An 18,718-nucleotide genomic window follows, 5' to 3' on the forward strand; every position below is an offset into this window, starting at 1 on the left:
AGTCTGTAGCCCCAAACCCCATATCTGAACATAGAGCCAACTCTGAAGAGGTAGGCAGGGTGCTTGAGGCGCCTGCTGGTTCTCAGAGTAGGGCTGGGCCTGGGAGGCGGGAGAGAAAGGAAAGGAGGGACCAGGGCAGGGAGAGAGCTGGCCCCGTTGCTGGGGAAAAGCGATGTTAACTCAGCCTTTGTCCTTCCTGACCAAGGACAGGGTAGGCCCACTGCTCAGTGAGGAGGGAGAAACAGTAACAGGAAACTTGGAAATGGCAGAGATGCTCAATGACTTCTTTGTTTCGGTCTTCACTGAGAAGTCTGAAGGAATGCCTAACATAGTGAATGTGTATGGGAAGGGGGTAGATTTAGAAGTTAAAATAAAAAAGAACAAGTTAAAAATCACTTAGAAAAGTTAGATGCCTGCAAGTCACCAGGGCCTGATGAAATGCATCCTAGAATACTCAAGGAGTTAATAGAGGAGGTATTTGAGCCTCTAGCTATTATCTCTGGAAAGTCATGGGAGACGGGAGAGATTCCAGAAGACTGGAAAAGGGCAAATATAGTGCCCATCTATAAAAAGGGAAATAAAAACAACCCAGGAAACTACAGACCAGTTAGTTTAACTTCTGTGCCATGGAAGATAATGGAGCAAGTAATTAAAGAAATCATCTGCAAACACTTAGAAGGTGGTAAGGTGATAGGGAATAGCCAGCATGGATTTGTAAAGAACAAATCGTGTCAAACCAATTGATTGCTTTCTTTGATAGGATAACGAGTCTTGTGGATAAGGGAGAAGCGGTGGATGTGGTATACCTAGACTTTAGTAAGGCATTTGATTCGGTCTCGCCTGATATCCTTATTGATAAAGTAGGCAAATACAATTTAGATGGGGCTACTATAAGGGGGGTGCATAACTGGCTGGATAACCATAGTCAGAGAGTAGTTATTAATGGCTCCCAATCCTGCTGGAAAGGTATAACAAGTGGGGTTCCGCAGGGGTCTGTTTTGGGACCGGCTCTGTTCAATATCTTCATCAACGACTTAGATGTTGGCATAGAAAGTATGCTTATTAAGTTTGCAGATGATACCAAACTGGGAGGGATTGCAACTGCTTTGGAGGACAGGGTCATAATTCAAAATGATCTGGCCAAATTGAAGAAATGGTCTGAGGTAAACAGGATGAAGTTTAATAAAGACAAATGCAAAGTGCTCCACTTAGGAAGGAACAATCAGTTTCAAACATACAGAATGGGAAGAGACTGTCTAGGAAGGAGTACGGCAGAAAGGGATCTAGGGGTCATAGTGCACCACAAGCTAAATATGAGTCAACAGTGTGATACTGTTGCAAAAAAAAGCAAACGTGATTCTGGGATGCATTAACAGGTGTGTTGTAAGCAAGACATGAGAAGTCATTCTTCCGCTCTACTCTGCACTGGTTAGTCCTCAACTGGAGTATTGTGTCCAGTTCTGGGCACCGCATTTCAAGAAAGATGTGGAGAAATTGGAGAGGGTCCAGAGAAGAGCAAGAAGAATGATTAAAGGTCTTGAGAACATGACCTATGAAGGAAGGCTGAAAGAATTGGGTTTATTTAGTTTGGAAAAGAGAAGACTGAGAGGGGACGTGATAGCAGTTTTCAGGTATCTAAAAGGGTGTCATCAGGAGGAGGGAGAAAACTTGTTCACCTTAGCCTCTAATGCTAGAACAAGAAGCAATGGGCTTAAACTGCAGCAAGGGAGATTTAGGTTGGACATTAGGAAAAAGTTCCTAACTGTCAGGGTAGTTAAACACTGGAATAAATTGCCTAGGGAAGTTGTGGAATCTCCATCTCTGGAGCTATTTAAGAGTAGGTTAGATAAATGTCTATCAGGGATGGTCTAGACAGTATTTGGTCCTGCCATGAGGGCTGGGGACTGGACTCGATGACCTCTCAAGGTCCCTTCCAGTCCTGGAGTCTATGAATCAATGAATCATCATAAAGCCCTGAGGGTGAGTGTTTTCTGCCTTAATGTTCTCTGGGTTATTGGCAGGCAGGCATGTGGCCCACTGACTGGCCCACGGCACAGTGAGCGGGGTACTGACCTCCCTGCCCATGAGAGGAGAACGTGCCAGTCTCCACCCCGCTCTGGGAGCTCTGGTGACAGGGCCCTGGAAAAGAACAGAATGGGGCTTGTAACCCACATCCTGTCCCATGGTGAGAGGGGCCCTCATCCCTCCTGCCCCCGGGCTTGGAAATATTTGGTGACAGTCAGTGAGTCTTGCCCTGGCTTCTAAAGTGTTTCTATGGCCACAGGACACTGGGGCTGAAACCTGGGCTGCTGCCTTCTCTTTGTTTAGCTGAAATCAGAGCTGCATGTCTGTTTCACTGGAGAGCCTAGCAAGATTCTAAGTACGGAGCGTGCAAAGCAAAGGCACCCATTTGGAGTCATTTCTTCTCCTCCAGTCATCTCTCCCTGCTGGTGTGGATAATAGAAACGTTTTCTTTTAAAGAGGGCAGGGCCTAATATTGCACTTTATCTTCAGGTTAAACATTGACTGATCCCAAGAAGGAAATAATTCCAAATCACCTTGCAGGTCAAGAGTTTAGAATTTGGAGCCTACAGGCCTGCTGTATAGAAAGAGATGGTGTTTGTACGTCATGTACTTAGATACTACGTCAGTTCATATTAGCAGAATTTCCTATTGCATTAGTGCCCTGCATTGGAATGTCTTCAGTGTTTTACCCGCCTTTGCAAATTCCCATTATGATCTGATGTTTGTTAAGTGCTGGTGCTGGACTTGATTCTGTACCAGGCACAAATCAGGCAGCCTGTGCCCAAAGCAGATCACATTTTACAATATTTCTCTTTTTATCAACTTCCTGGAGAGGAGAGAGAAATCTAGTTCCCTCTGAGGACCCTTTTGCTTTCATTAATTATGGGATACGGTAGGGATGGGCTCCAGATCAGACCTGCGGAACTAGGAGGTAGGAAAGGAAACGAGACATTTCAGGGGGATCTTGCTCTAGGATTTTTTAAAATTTAAATCCCTGACATTTGGTACAAGTTGGTTCATTCCAAAGGTACCACATGTGATCAAGCCCCAGGTCTTGATCGTCGCTGGGAGGGGTGCTTCTGCAGCATTCAGAGAGCGGACACTCCAGCAGAGGCTAGCAAAACTACCTGTTATGGAATTTTAACAAAGCACACCCAAGAATCCCCTCCCTCATGCTCACTGTCCTTACGTCTCCTTTCTTCCATTATGTCTACAAAAAGGGAGTTGTCACTAATCATACAAAATCCTGCAGTGTTTGGCAGGCAGCTGTGCACGTGCCTGCTCCAAACAGTCCATGATTTTATTGCTGTAACCAGTCCCCTCTCAACTGACTGTTACTCCCACCCATTGCATCACGGCACACTTGCAGTGTCAGCCTTTCGGGGCAGGCGCTGGCAATCTCTCGGCTGTGTAACACACCCAGCAGGTGTTGGAGCAATATATGAATGCCCTATCACAGAGTGAAGGATGGACTTGTGGGTAAGGTGTTGGACTGAAACTCTGGACATCTGGATTCAGTCCTGGTTCTGCCACAGACGGCCTGTGTGAGGTCATGTGACCACTTTGTACCTCAGCTTCCTGGCTGTAAACTGGGCACAAACCACCCTTCCTGCCATGCTTATCCGCTCTATACTTGGCCTGTGAGCTCCTTGGGGCAGGGGACTCTCTAACCATGGGCTCGTGCAGTGATCTCTACAGGTGATGCCATAGTACAGATAATACATCCCAATTGTACCATTGCCATCAGAGCTGTCCTTAGTTCCTCCCCAACAGGCCCTGAGATGCTATCATTGGCTGGGACACCTGCCAACCCAGCAACCATGTAACCTGGTTTCTTTGGCCCTTGTGGCTGGTACAGAATGGGGAGATTCATCTGAGGGTGTAACCTAGGGTCACTACTGTTGCACCAAGGGGGAATTTTGCACATTGGTTTGTTGTAATAACCTCTCCAAAGGTGATAACTCAGGTTTCTCTCATCTCCTAAGAATGTGGCTATTCAATGATTAATCTTCTCCCATGGAGCTGCCCTCTGGCTGCTGTCCTGAATGGTCTCCTTGTTTCAGGGATGATGCTAACAATTAGCAACTGACCAAGGCTCATCTCCCTAAGGCAATAATTAATATCCCATCAACAATCTGAACGAAGGGTTGTGATTTTCCTATCCCGGTAACATGGTAGTGTCCTCTGGGGGTTGGATTAGTTGGCTGCAGCACCGCATCTCTCTCAGCATGAACAGAACCAGCAGTTTACGAGGCGCCCAAAGAATGTGACTGTCTGCAGAGGGGTGGGGTGGGTCAGGGGGGCCAGGTGTCAGTGTTTCATCACACTATTCTCATCTAATCCAAACACCTTCCATATCTCGGGGTTAGTGAGCAAATAATAATGAATTAATAATGCTTGGTGCTGATTTCAGTATTGTTCATACACCTCTCCAAAGGCCTGCTGGGCCCTTTTCGACCCTCCTGTCCTTAGAGACCCGGGCTGCAGAGGCAGGAGCCATCTTTGTGGATGGAGCATGTCCACTGCTCCTTGCCAGCGTGGCTCCAGGAGTTGTGTTGCAACTGTCTGTCCTCTGGGGGCCATTCATTCACAGCTCAGTATGGGGGATGGGCACACGGGAAGGATGCACGTAGAGAGGCCAGTCTCCATCCTGCCCCAACCACCCATGGGGTATTCCTGCAGTGCTGGGGGTGGGGGGCTGTGCCGTGCAGCTTGCCCCTCTCACCCATGCATTGACATTGAGTTCCCCCCTGCATGCAGATCGCAGGAGACAATCCAGCCCCTGGCATGAGTGGCTGCAGCTAGGGTTCCAGAGGCTGGTTTGTCGGGCAGGTGGAGCACAGGTTTCTTGCACAGAGTCTGTGTTGTCTCTGTTCTGCTGTCAGGATTGGTGGCTACATCACTCTTAGGGCTGAGATGGGTCTTTCTTCATGCATCCGGCGTCAGGCCTTAATTTGTGTAAAACTTGGCAAAACCATTCAGTTCCCCACTCCCTAGCAGGCACAGAAACTAATATCCACAAATTCCACCCATTGGCCTGTTTAAGGCACTGCTATCTGCGCTTTCATTTATAACCCAGACAAATTTCCACGGTCCTCAGCCAGCTCTCGAATGTAACATTTCATAAGACTTTTCCATGCAGCTGCCCTACGTTCAGAAGACTGGATGGACAATTCTATTTATAGTTGCTTTTTGGCATGAGTTTAATGTTATTCACTCCAGATGTTGTTCTGTGGCTTAGCTCCTAAATATCTCCGCCTGAAAAAGCAGCCACTTTCCCAGAGACTCGGTTGCTGTGATTAGACCAGGGCCTGGGCACTGGGCCACAGTTACATGTGGTCAGTTTCCAGTGAATGAAATGCTAGGGAGGATTGTTTGTCATTGTTTTCAGCAGCAGCGACGTGGTAACCTGAAGCACAGACATCAGCACTGACTTTCATTCTTTCTTTCCAGTGACTCCAGTCATCTGGAGTACTGTGTCCAGTTTTGGGCTCCACACTACAAGAAGGATGTGGAAAAACTGGAAAAAGTCCAGCGGAGGTCAACAAAAATGATTAGGAGGCTGGAGCACATGACTTATGAGGAGAGGCTGAGGGAACTGGGATTGTTTAGTCTGCAGAAGAGAAGAATGAGGGGGGATTCGGTAACAGCTTTCAACTACCTGAAAGGGGGTTCCAAAGAGGATGGATCTAGACTGTTCCCAGTGGTAGCAGATGACAGAACAAGGAGCAATGGTCTCAAGTTGCAGTGGAGGAGGTTTAGGTTGGATATTAGGAAAAAAATTTTCACTGACAAAGTGGTAAAGCACTGGAATGGGTTCTCTAGGGAGATGGTGGAATCTCCTTCCTTAGAGGTTTTAAGGTCAGGCTTGACAAAGCCCTGGCTGGGATGATTTAGTTGGGGTTGGTCTTGCTTTGAGCAGGGGGTTGGACTAGATACCTCCTGAGGTCCCTTCCAACACTGATATTCTATGATTCTAGCTGCTGTTCCTATGAGCAGAAAGTTGGTTATGAGTCACTTAGAGATGACAGGGGTTCCCAGCACAAAAAACCTCCCATCGGATGAGGCTTTAACCCTCCCACAGGATTCCAGAATTAACATCTGCATGATAAGCAGAGCTCAGACCTGTAGCCAGTTATTCCAAGTGGTGGGTTCCAGGTATAGTTGGGGGAATGGGATGGTCTCTTTGTGGCCCCCTCCTGGAGGCCCTGCACTCCTACTGCAACCTGCCCAGGAAAGGAGGCGTAGAGAGGCCTGATGGAAGCAGCTGATCAGAGGTCAGAAGGCTCAGATAAAAGGATTTGCATGGCCTTAGAATTAGAACGTCATTTCTGGCTGGGGTCTGATGGGCAGCATGTGGCAAGGCATGGTGTGGCTCTCCTCTCCAGCCATAGGATTTGACTGCATTTGCTTAAGCTGGAGGAGAGAGACCCTGAGAACTTCAGCCTTAAGGGGTGAAGACAAAGGGGCCATCTGGGAGAGACGTGCCATAACATTTTTTCCCAGATCTGGACCTTAGCGTCCAAAATATGGGTGTTAGCATGAAAACCTCCAAGCTTAGTTACCAGCTTGGACCTGGTAAAGCTGCCACCAGCCAGGAATTATACAGTGCCTAGCTGACTGTGGTCTCCCCAAAACCTTCCCTGGGGGACCCCCAGACTCAGATTCCTTGAGTCTTACAACAAAGGGAGATAACCCCCTCCCCTTGTTTCCTTGTTACTTCCTCCCAGGCTCCCCTTCCTGGACGACCCTAGGAGATTCCCTGCTTCCAGTCCTGGAAACACAAGTACTGAGAGATCTAATCTCTCCCCCTCACCCAGAGGGTATGCAAAGTCAGGCTTAGTAAATCTAACACAAAGAGATTTTCCCCTTGACTTTTTCCTTCCACCAATTCCCTGGTGAGCTGCAGACTCAATTCCCTGGAGTCCCCACTAAAGAAAAACTCCAACAGATCTTAAAAAGAAAGCTTTATATAAAAAAAAGAAAGAAAAAGACATTAAAAATAGTCTCTGTAATAAGATGACAATATACAGGGTCAATTGCTTAAAGGAAAAAAATGAATAAACAGCCTTATCCAAAAAGAATACAATTTAACACATTCCAGCAACTACACACATGTAAATACAAAAGAAAACAATATAAACCTATTGTCTTACTATCCTTGTACTTACAACTTGGAAACAGAAGATTAGAAAGGCAGGAGATAGAAAGATCACTCTCAGAGCTGAGAGGGTCAGACCCAAGACAAAGAACAAAAAACTCACACCCAAAACTTCCCTCCACCCAGATTTGAAAAAGTCTTGTTTCCTGATTGGTCCTCTGGTCAGGTGTTTGGTTCCCTGTGTTAACCCTTTACAGGTAAAAGAGCATTAACCCTTAGCTATCTGTTTATGACAACATGTCAAACCTGCGGAGGAAAAACCGCAGAAATTGGGCTTGTTTTCGGCTTAATTGGCTTGTGAGTTGCTTGTTGGCTAATTTGTGGCTTGTAGCGTGTTGCTTTTTTTTTTTTTTTTTTTATTAGCTCCAGGCAAGCAGGGGAGAGAGTCAGGGTGCACAGCAGGCCCACCATAGCCCCAGACTGCACACCGGAGGATCTAGTCACACAGAGTGTTGAGGTTCTTAGGGATTGTTTCGAAATGGGACTAGCTTGATTTTTGGCTTATGGTGAAAGCTGGGTGCTTATTTACCATGTGAAAGGTGGCAGCTGTGATCTGGGAAGAGGCTCTGGGAACTAGCAGCCACTAGTTGCAGTGAGCAGTGTGTGGCTGCCATGGATAGGGTCCCTGGGTTGGAACCCAGCATAGTAGGCACTCCCGGGTTCCTTCCCAGCCAAAGTGGTGTAAACCCTGAGAAAGGGACAAGACTCGTCGGGGAGCCCAAGCAAAGGACTGAAGTTACAGGGCCCAGAGCCAGGGCTGATGACCCTGGTGAGGGTAGACAGACAGGTTTGTTGGACTCTTTGCTACTGTGGGAGGAGTTCATTTTGATTGTGTGACTAAGCCGGAGGAGTGAGCCACTCAAGATCTGCCAAGCGTGGTTGACTGACTATGGGGTGCCAGGAGTGGGAAAAGGCCTGAATATGACACGCAGCCGCTGGAGACACTCAGGAGGAGCGTGGACCCCCTTCCCCCGTTTCAGGGCTTCAGTTGAGTTCTTTATAGCACTCATCGGAGAGGTTTCAATGGCCCCTGTTCGAGGGAAAGCACAGTTGTTAAAGCAAATGGTTGTAAATTGCTGTGTGAAGTGGTGGTAGCTGCTCTCTATAGGCAGCGACAAGTCTGGAACTCCCAAGGGAGGAATTTGAGGAAATGTGGAGGATGTTCCTTACTCTGTAAAACAATGTGCAATGCCAGTTCAGGAGCATCTGTTCAGCCTGGAAAGGTCATTGCTGGGAGTGGCACAGCTAGTTTGCGGTAGGAGTCACACCTCTTGGGCAAAAGATAACACACAACTTCTAGCTCTTTAGCCTTGTCCTTATCTCCTCGAGAGTCTTTGTGATATGGTTACTAACAGACCACATTGGCTTGTAGAACACAATAGCAGATACACACTGGCTGGGATGTATTGCTGCCCTGTGCTGATAAAATATGATCTGTTCACCTGGGTGTCATAGGCCTTATATAGCTAATGGAGATTCTCTCTTTGCTCAAGTGGGGGAGGCCTGTGCTTTCGGATGGAATGGTGGAGATGGGTGAGGTGCCTGTTTGTCTTTTAACTGTTGAAATTGTGCCTGCAATGTCTGCACCCCTCCACTCCAGCCTTGCAAGTATTTCCAGTAGAGACCATAACGGTTTGGGCTGTTTCCAAAAGTGGCCTTTGATTTTGGCTGCCTTTGTTTTGGGAAGCAACATCTTGGGGTCCCAAAAACAGAGATCACTGTTCAACTTTGGCCTGTAGAAATAGCCATGATGAGCAGTGTTAAAGTTCCTATGGCAACCCAGGACGCTTTCAGTCTGCTTTGGGCCCAGACTGAGCAGTCGGTGCTGTGCCCGGAGGAGAGGGTGGTGAACTCAGCTGTCCATCCAGTCTGAGGTTCAGGTGACCACTGTCTTTGTTTCCAGGGCAGGTTTACTAAGCCCTGCTGTTTTCTATTCCTACCTCACACCAAGGACAGCACAACCCAAACAACAACTGTTCCCAGCTTCTGGCACGCTCTCCTAGTGAGCTTCTGCCTGAGGAAAGGTTTCAGAGCGGGAGCCTTGTTAATATTGTCCGCAAAAAGAACAGGAGTCCTGGTGGCACCTTAGAGACTAACACATTTATTTGGGCATAAGCTTTCGTGGGCTAGAACCCACTTCATCAGATGCATGGAGTGAAAAATACATTAAGCAGTATATATATCACAGCACATGAAAAGATGGGAGCTGCCTTACCAAGTAGGGGGTCAGTGCTAATGAGCCAATTCAATTAAGGGGGAAGTGGCCTATTCTCAACAGTTGACAAGAAGGGATGAATACCAAAGGAGAGAAACTTACTTTGGTAGTGCTAACGAGGCCAATGCAATCAAGGTGGCCCATTTCCAACAGCTGACAAGAAGGTGTGAGTATCAGCAGAGGGAAAATTTCTTTTTGTATGACCCATCCACTCCCAGTCTTTATTCGGGCCTCATGTAATGTTGTCCAGTTTGTACATTAATTCCAGGTCTGCAGTTTCTCGTCTGTTTTTGAAGAATTGCCACTTTTAAGTCTGGGTGACCTTGAGGATGGCCAAGCTGGCAGAGTAAGGAATGCAGCCCGGCTTCTTAGCTGTGCTGTGATCAGGATCCAGCGAAAGCGGGAAGGAGCTCTCCATGCCCCCATATAGCCCTCTGCAGAACTGGCTCCTTCCTCCCCTTTGCAGTCCCCATGCAGGCTACTCCCAGTGGCCCTGCTGAAGAGAAGGCTAGAGAGGAGTCCAGGATCTGGGAGCTCACTCTTAGCCTCTCCAGAATGTCAGCAGGTGTTGTAGGTTTTGCCGTGCTGCCTGCTCCATATTGCCCCGTTCCCAGTTGAAAGGTCCCATTGTGGGGATATCAGCCAGCTCTCCTAACTCTCTAGGCTGCTCCCCACCTTGCAGCATCCTCTGCATAGATTATTGCCTGGCATCCCACTAGGCAACCCTGCCCTCTGTGTAGGGCGCTGCTGGCCGTGGTCAACATCTCTGATGCTGCCCAGGTTCCTAAGTTTACAGTGCTGGGCTCTGAGGATCTGGGCAGCAGCATTGCCATGCTTAGGTTGGATTTCCTTTGTAACATCCTCTCTAATAACAGCTTGTTCTCCTGTGCACGCCGCTTCCTGGAGCTTGGCTGTCCAACCGCGCAGTGTTTGGTTGAATGATGCTGCTCTGGCTCTTCCGTGGAGCTGAATGTTGTTTCGCCTTTCCCAGGCCCTGCCCATGCTCCGCATTTCTGCTGGCTTGTTGATTTTCTTAAGGTTTTAGTATCTCATATTTTCTTTATGATCATTTATCTCTTTGCGGCATTTACTATGGGACTCGGCTCAGAATCGCCAAGGAGGGGTTCAGAGCAGCCCTCGCTGTAGAAAAGGAATGCAGCAAGTGTTCTGAAATAGCCTTCTCTAGGTGTGCAGCTTAGATCTGCCCAGTGACTAATGGGGAATGTTTTATGGAGGGGAGTGTGACATAGTGGTTAGAGGAGGGGAGTGGAAGCCAGGACTCCTGTTTTCTATTCCTAGCTCTGCCTCTGACTCCCTCTGTGAGCTTGAGAGTCATGCTGGCTGCTCCGAGGCTCAGTTTCCCCATTGTAAAATCAGGCAAAATAATTTTTCTGTCTCAGAAAAGGGATGTAAGGATGAACGAATTACTATTTAAAGCATCTGAGTTCCTTGAATGAAAACATCTCTGCGAGCTGATTGTTCTTACACTGCTGATGCCCTGCCCTAGTCCCATGCTCCTCTAGTGGTGCAGAATTAACTATAGACCTAGGGCACCAGCATGTCGAGATTTTTATGGAGGGAGGTTGGGAGCTTGAGTCCCACTTGTCTAGAACTAATTCTGAGCCTCCAGGGAAGCTAATACGATGGGTAGGAGATCAGCATGTCCTACTGATGCCAGTGCTAGGACCACAGTGAGGGATGTGATTGGAACATGGAGAATGAATGCCACATCACTCGGCACTAGCATCATGCCAGGTGGGTGTCTGCCACACACCACTAAGCCCGGGCATTGGGGTTCCAGTACACAGCTTGGGTCTCCCTTGCATTCCTGTCCTAAAAGTCCCCTCTTCCTGCTGCTCCTTGATGCTTGTAATTAGTCATTATCTCCCCCCTCCCCGTCTCCTCCAACGGCTATCAAGTTCTCTGCTGAATTCTAATGTGTGTGTTCTTCTCTACAGAGGAAGAGAGATACCTTCAGGCAAACAACCGGGACTTTAATCTGGAGTTCGAATATGCTGTAAGTAACAATATGTTCAATACAGAACAATTGCTAGGGCTGCTTCATGGGACACCAACTCACCTGCAGGTTTCCTTCAAGTCGGAAGTGTATTGTGGGTATGTTATTGTAGGGTCACTCGTGCGCATGCTGGGGAGCGTTCTGTAAACAAAGTGCTGAAGTCTGTTTTGACAAAAAATTTTATACAGGTGTCTTGGACTTTATCAAAAGATCTAAATGCGGCTGGTCACTGTCTGTCCCTGGCAGCCTTTCAGTAACGACATAGGGGTGCACAGGGGAACCTGGCTAGTCATTTGAGTCGGGCACTGGGAGTTTCACCTCTGGCATCTGTTCTGCAAGCAGGGCACTAATAAGGCACCTGATCCTGCAAACCCATACCCTAGAGACGTCATACCTGCAGCTAGGCTCAGTGAGTTCACTCGGGTAAAGAGACTTGCGTGCCTGTTTGTAGGACTGGCCCCAAGACTTTACAATAAGCTTCATGCTCACGGCAGCACAAACTGGATGTTTTTCAATGGTTCTTGGACCAAGCCAAACACCTGGGAGACTCGCATGGGACAAGACCACTGCATGCACATTGAATGCACAATGTGCGCACACAGTGAAATGTGCAGGGGGCTAGTGCAAGGCCTTTATACCACTTCCGCCCTTCGGTCTTGGTGATATGGGATTTGGAAGGTGCATTTTATGCACGTGGGGCCTGGCAGTGCAGGATTGGATGTGCATTAACAGCATACAGGGCTTGGAGATCCAGGATTGGGAGAATGCCGGGCTGGGACAGGACACTCTGTGCTCACGGGACTGGGATGGGGATGTAGGGGGGAGGGAATCTGTCCTGTCCTGATGGCCTCCCCCACCTGCTCTGAAGAGAAGTGCAAGGGGTGACCTTTGCTGACCCGATCCTCCTTTTCCTCCACCTCTCCCTGAGTTCAGAAGAGCGTGTGTGTGTGTGTGTGTAGGGGAGCAGCCTTTTCTGGTTCTGACATTAGTCTGACTTTCACGTGTCCCAGCACCCCTGGAGCCCAGCATAGACTGAAGCTGAGAAATTCTAGAAGAATGTCTAGAAAGCCCAAGCCCTGGAGCATGCCAGAGTGGTGGGAAACCAGAAAGCTGTCCCGAAACCATGCTAGCGCAGTCTGACCTGCGCAGAGCTGCACATCATGCCCTGGGCTTTTTATTTCCAAAGAAGCCTGGGTAACTTTTCCGTTCATTACATCCGTACTGGCGGGATGTGTGGAAAAGAGCTGGCCTAGCCCAAGTGACGTTAGACCCTATTTTTATCGGCTTTTTGGGTGTGGCTGGAAACTCCAAGGAGGAGAGAGAGGCTCCTGGCTCCTTCCCCACAGACTCGACACTCCTAACATTGTCTGCAGTGTAGTTGTAGCCATGTGGGTCCCAGAATGGTAGAGAGAAGCTGGTGACTGGACCAGCTTCGGCTGGTGAGGGAGACGCGCTTTTGAACTACACAGAGCTCTTCTCCAGGACTGCTCCAGCTACATGCAAGGTGGAACACATTGCTTAGCATAAGTGGTTAACACATATTGGTCATAGGACAAAAAAGGGAGCTTCTGAGGTTTTCATGCCTAGGAACAGGAGCCTGCAATCCATGTAAAGAGTCAAATCCTGGCCTCCCAGGTGGGTACTGATGGTCCTGAACACAGTGGCACTGCAGCAGCCAGGGGTGCAGTGCTGAGGGGATGAGTCTGGGGACCCTGCCTGTGCCTGCCACAGAGCACTGCTCAGGGGCAGTGCAGGAGCGGCTCAGTGAGAGCGAGACCATGCACAGTGGGTCTGCGATTGCTTGGGCCCACGGGTGCGGAAAGGCAGCAGCTGCTGCTAACATCACTGGGCGATAGCATATGCAGCCCAGAGCACATGGCTTTTATGTTTATGCCACAGGATCTGTTTATAAAGTGAACACACCAGGTTGAACTGAGGAAGCTTCACTGCCATTCAGCTGCTCAGGGCCAGTGGACCCCGCAGCGGATGTGGGCACTTTCGGACCAGAGGGTAGTAGCCATCCCCCCCATGGCCCATATTGGCTGGCACTGGTGTTGGCCCTCAAGCCTGGGAGTTTGAGCAGCTCTCTGGGCACAAGAAAAGTTTCACTAGTAGCTTCTGCGTGCTAGAAGGGCCAGCTAGGACAGACTAGAATGAAACCTGGTAATTCAGCAAAGAGCTGAAGAAGCATTGTAGCAGTGGGCTTCCTGTTTGAAGTTTGCAGCCATGGGCAGGGTTCATTTGACTCTTTTATAGCTTAATAGGGCCATAAATTAGTTATAGAATAGGTTCTGTGTCTGGTCTGGGAGCACAGCCAGCGAGACTGTAATGGTTTTCATGGGCAGTGTGTTCTCCCCAAGGAGTCGAGAGAGGTTAGGGGAGGAAATATGCAATATGGATTTGAGGGATTGTTGTATTCCAGACAAACACCCGAGTTGTATGGGGGCAGACGGCAGTCTGTGGGTTTAAGCCCTTCATCAAATGGAAGGTTTCTCCTGGCCTGACATCCCCAGGACGAAGACTGAGCAAAGGGTGGGAGTGTCTTGTCCTTGTTTAGACTTATTGAGGGCTGGGCAGCTGGACTGTGCTGCAAAGCCAAGCCTGAGGTGGGGATCCTGGTAGCTATCTCCCTTCGCAGCGTGTTCTCCTCCTCCACACTCTGTGGAACAGTCATGCAGGAAGATGTGAGTGAGGAGCCAAGGAGGGTGAGAAATTCAGCTTCGTGTAGGGCAAGACGCCGACTGTGAGCAGAGTCATAACAAGCTGGGCAATTGTGATGTCAGTCAAGACTCCTCCATATTCTCAGAAGAGCTGTCGGGAATGGCACTTCCCACCGTTTGAGAGGCCCCGTTAACACACCCAAGGGAGCGCTCTGACCTTAAAGAAACCTGTCGCACTTGGACTTGCAGAAAGCTTTTGGTTGCCCATCCCCCCACAGATCATCTGCACTCCCAGTAAATGTGGCAAGAGGACAAGCTACTGGCAGGGCCCTGGGGCTTCAGCTCCTGGAATGGTGCAAACGGCAGCAGAGCAGGGGATGGGAGTGTGGGGCAAGGCAGGGCTTCATTAGGACTGTGGAGTGAAATTAAGGCAGAGAAAAAGTAGGTTAAATATGAAGGAAAACCTCCTACCAGGGAGGTGGATCAGCCTGGAGACGAGTCACTTGGAGGACAGGGGGAAGGGGAAGGCCCACCCATCAGTACATTTAACGCTAGACTGGACAAAGTGCTGCACAATGTGCTAGCGACCAGCAGCAGCAAATGGGAGTTTAGAGGGGGCGTGTGAGAGCCAGATGCACCTAACAAATATTCTCTAAACTTAGGCCAATAACCCCCTCTGCCCTGGAAATAAAAAACGCAACGAACAACCCAAGCCCGCAAGAGTAAAGATAATGCAGGCAGATGCCCACCAGTATCCAGACTATTGCGCTGAATGCAGTGTGTAGGATTACCTGCCTTGTGGGCAGGTGGCATAAATGTGCATTCGGTGCAAGCAACTATCATCCCTCTGAGACTGCGTACGGGCTCTTGAGAGCAGAGTGGCTGAATTTGAGGAGTTAAGGGAGACAGAGAGATACACAGATGAGACTTTCTGGGGCACCGTTGAGTAGTCCCATCCCCAGTCTGACAGCCTCAGAAAACTCAATAATAATGTGGGATTTCAACTATCCCCATATTGATTGGGAACGTTACCTTAGGTCAGGATGTGGAGATAAAATTTCTAAACCGCGTTAATGACTGTGTCCTTGAGTAGCCAGTCCTGGAACCCATAAGGGCAGAGGCAATTCCTGGTTTAGTTCTAAGCGAACCACAGGATCTGGTTGAAGACATGAATACAGCTTGAACCGCTCGGTAATAGCAACAATAATGTAATTGAAATTTGAACATAGCTGGGGATTGGTCCTGCTTTGAGCAGGGGGTGGGACTAGATACCTCCTGAGCTCCCTTCCAGCCCTGGTATTCGGTGATTTATCCTTGACAGGGGAAATACCAAGAAAACCCTCCTTTTGGAAGATAAATGCTGCTATGCTGGAACTACAAAAAAAGGAGGAGTCTAGTTAAACAGGATTTAAAAGGAACAGTCACAAGTGAAATGCCTGGAAGCTGCATGGAAACTTTTAAAAAACACAATAATAGAGGCTCAAACTATATGTGTATCCTAAATTATAAAACCAGCCAGGACCAAAAAGTGCCCCTCCTTGCCTCCTGGCTAAACAATAGGGTAAAAGAGGCAGTTAGTGACAAAAAGATGTCCGTTACAAATTCAAAGTTAAATCCTATGGAGGAAAATGGAAAGGAGCATAACCTCTGGCAAGTCAAGTGTAAAAGTATAATTAGGCAGGCTTAAAAGAATTTGAAGAGCAATTAGCAAAAGATACAAAAACTAACAGCAATTTTATTTAAATATATTAGAAGCAGGAAGCCTACCAAACTGTCAATGGGGCAACTGGACGGTGGAGGTGCTGAAGGAGCACTCGTGGAAGATGAGGCCATTGTGTAGAAGCTAGCAGAATTCTTTGCATTGGTCCTCACTGCAGGGGATGTGAGGGAGATTCCCATGCCTGAGCCATTCTTTTTCAGTGACAAATCTGAGGAACTGTCCCAGATTGAAGTGTCATTAGAGAAGGTTTTGGAACAAATTGATAAACTAAACAGTAATAAGTCAGCAGGCCCAGATGGTATCACCCAAGAGTTCTGAAGGAACTCCAATGTGAAATTGCAGAAGTATTAACTGTGGTATGTAACCTATGGCTGTAATCAGCCTCTGTACCAGATGACTAGGGCCCAATTAAATTCACAGTCCATTGTGGTCAATTTCATGGTCATAGGATTTTAAAATTAGCTAATTACATGGTTTCAAATGTTCACATCTGAAATTTCATGGTGTTGTAACTATGAGGGTCCCAACCCAAAAGAGAGTCATAGGGGGTCACAAAGTTGTAGGGGGCTTGCGGGATTAGCACCTTCACTTCTGCACTGCCTTCAGAGCAGCCGGGCAAGGTACCCGCAGGTGGGTGTGATCTCTCCTCGAGAGCAGCCCATGCAGGTGAAGAGGAATCCTGTCCTGCTCCAGTCCCACCGAGATTAGCCGCTGGAGCCTAGTGCACAGTAGGAGCCCCTGGCTGGGATATCGCCAGTCCTGCCCCTTCCCCTGCCGTCCAATAGCTGGATCTCACTGGAAAGATCTGATTTCACGGTCCTGACCTGTGTTTCACAGCTGTGAATTTGTGTGGCCCTACAGACGACTGGTGAGTAGCTAACATAATGCTGATTTTTTAAAGCAGCCACCAGAGGCGATCCTAACAATTACAGACTGGTAAGACTCACTTCAGTCCCAGGCAAACTGGCTGAAAATATAGTAAAAAAACAAAATGATCAGACACAGAGATGAATATATGTTGGGGGAGAGTCAACACAACTTTTATAAAGGGAAATCATGCCTCATCAATCTGCTAGAACTATTTGAGGGGTTCAACAAGCATGTGGACAAGGGGGATCCAGTGGATATAGTATATTCAGATTTTCAGAAAGCCTTTGACAAGGTCCCTCACCAAAGGCTCTTAAGCAAAGTAAGCTATCATGGGATAAGAGGGAAGGTCCTCTCATGGGTTGGTAACTCGTTAAATGACAGGAAACAAAGGGTAGGAATAAATGGTCAGGTTTCAGAATGGAGAGAAGTAAATAGTGGTGTCCCCCAGGTGTCTGTTCTGGGACCAGTCCTAGTCAACATATTCATAAAGGGTCTTGAAAAAGGGGTAAACAATGAGGTTACAAAATTTGCAGATGATACAAAACTACTCAAGATAGTTAAGTCCCAGGCAGACTGCAAAGAGCTACAAAAGGATCTCTCAAAACTAGGTGACTACCAGAGCTTGATTATGATTTGCTCAGGCCGTGGCCACAAAGAACATTTGGGCACCTCACAGTCTGGGTTCTAGGGGTGTTGGAGCCAGTGGGGGGGGGGGGGGGCTATAGCCTCACCCACTTTTTAACATCAACAGGCAGAAAGCTCAGCCCCTGCTAGCGGCACCAGCCTCCCTCTTCCCAGTGGGAGAGGGCTGAGGTGGGCTATAGCCGCCCCTGCCACAGGACCCTGCCCCCTGCTCCTTCTCACTTCTCCCAGGCTCCTAAGAGCCACCCAGGGAGCCTGGGACACTGTGGGGAGCCCCAGACCCTCCACCTGTCCTGGGTGGCAAAGGACATGGGCTGGATGCTGCTCTTTGGGCATGCTGGCTCCCCGCCCAGGACAGGTGAAGGGTCTGGGGATCTCCACAGCAGCACAGGCTCCTTGGGCAGTTCTTACCTTGCCCTGGTTCCAGCTTCTGGCCTGGCCGGGGTGTTGGGGGAAGAGGAGGAGCAGGGGGTGGGACCCTGCCTGAAAGAGGAGCAGCAGCGGTGGGGCCACAGTTCCAGCGCTGGTGGCCCTCCCCCCTTCTACACAGGTTCTGGCATTCCTGGGCCCCCCAAATAGCTGGGGCCCCAGGGACCCGTGCGTTAATCCATCATTGGTGATGGCAACAAAATGGCAGATGAAATTCAGTGTTGATAAATGTAAAGTACTGCACATTGGAAAACATAATCCCAACTACACCTACAAAATGACGAGGTCTAAATTAGCTGTTCCCACTCAAGAAAAATCTTGGAGTCATTGTGGAGAGTTCTATGAAAACATCCACGCAGTGTGCAGCATTAGTCAAAAAAAGCTAACTGGATATTAGGAACAATTAGGGAAGTGCTAGATATTTGGACAAAAATCACAATGCCACTATGATACCCCCACACCTTGAATACTGCTGCGGTTCTGGACAACCCCCATCTGAAAAAAGATATATTTGAGTTGGAATAAATAAAGAGAAGGGCAATAAGAGTGATTAGGGAATGGAACAACTTCCATATGAGGAGAGATTAATCAGATTGGGACTGTTCAGCTTGGAAAAGAGGCAACTAAGGGGGGATATGAGAGACGTCTGTAAAATCATGACTGGTGTGGAGCAAGGGAATAAGCAAGTGTTATGTTACCCTTCGTGTAACATAGGAACCCAGTGTCACCTAATGAAATGAACAGGCAGCAGGTTTAAAACAAACAAAAGGAAGTGTTTCTTCACACAGCGCACAGTCAACCTGTGGAACTCCTTGCTAGGGGATGTTGTGAAGGGCAAAACTATAACTGGGCTCAAAAAAGAACTAGATCAGTTCCTGGAGGACAGGTCCATCAATGGCTATTAGCTAAGATGGTCAGGGACACAACCGCATGCTCTGGGTGTCCCTAAATCTCTGACTGCCAGAAGCTGGGACTGGAT

The 18,718-nt window shown here is 48.4% G+C and overlaps 1 protein-coding gene across 4 annotated transcripts in view; it reads left to right on the forward strand.

Moving 5' to 3' along the window:
• The window catches only part of LOC115653584 (phospholipid-transporting ATPase FetA-like), a 124,614-nt gene that overhangs the window by 16,594 nt on the left and 89,302 nt on the right, over positions 1–18,718 (forward strand). For all 4 annotated transcript variants that reach the window (XM_030567032.1, XM_030567033.1, XM_030567036.1 and 1 more), the window contains exon 3: positions 11,360–11,418. In XM_030567032.1, the coding sequence (XP_030422892.1) occupies positions 11,360–11,418 (59 nt within the window). The remainder of the gene's footprint in view (positions 1–11,359; positions 11,419–18,718) is intronic.

Source organism: Gopherus evgoodei, chromosome 6 (genome assembly GCF_007399415.2).
Source record: "Gopherus evgoodei ecotype Sinaloan lineage chromosome 6, rGopEvg1_v1.p, whole genome shotgun sequence".
NCBI classification, from domain to species: Eukaryota; Metazoa; Chordata; order Testudines; family Testudinidae; genus Gopherus; species Gopherus evgoodei.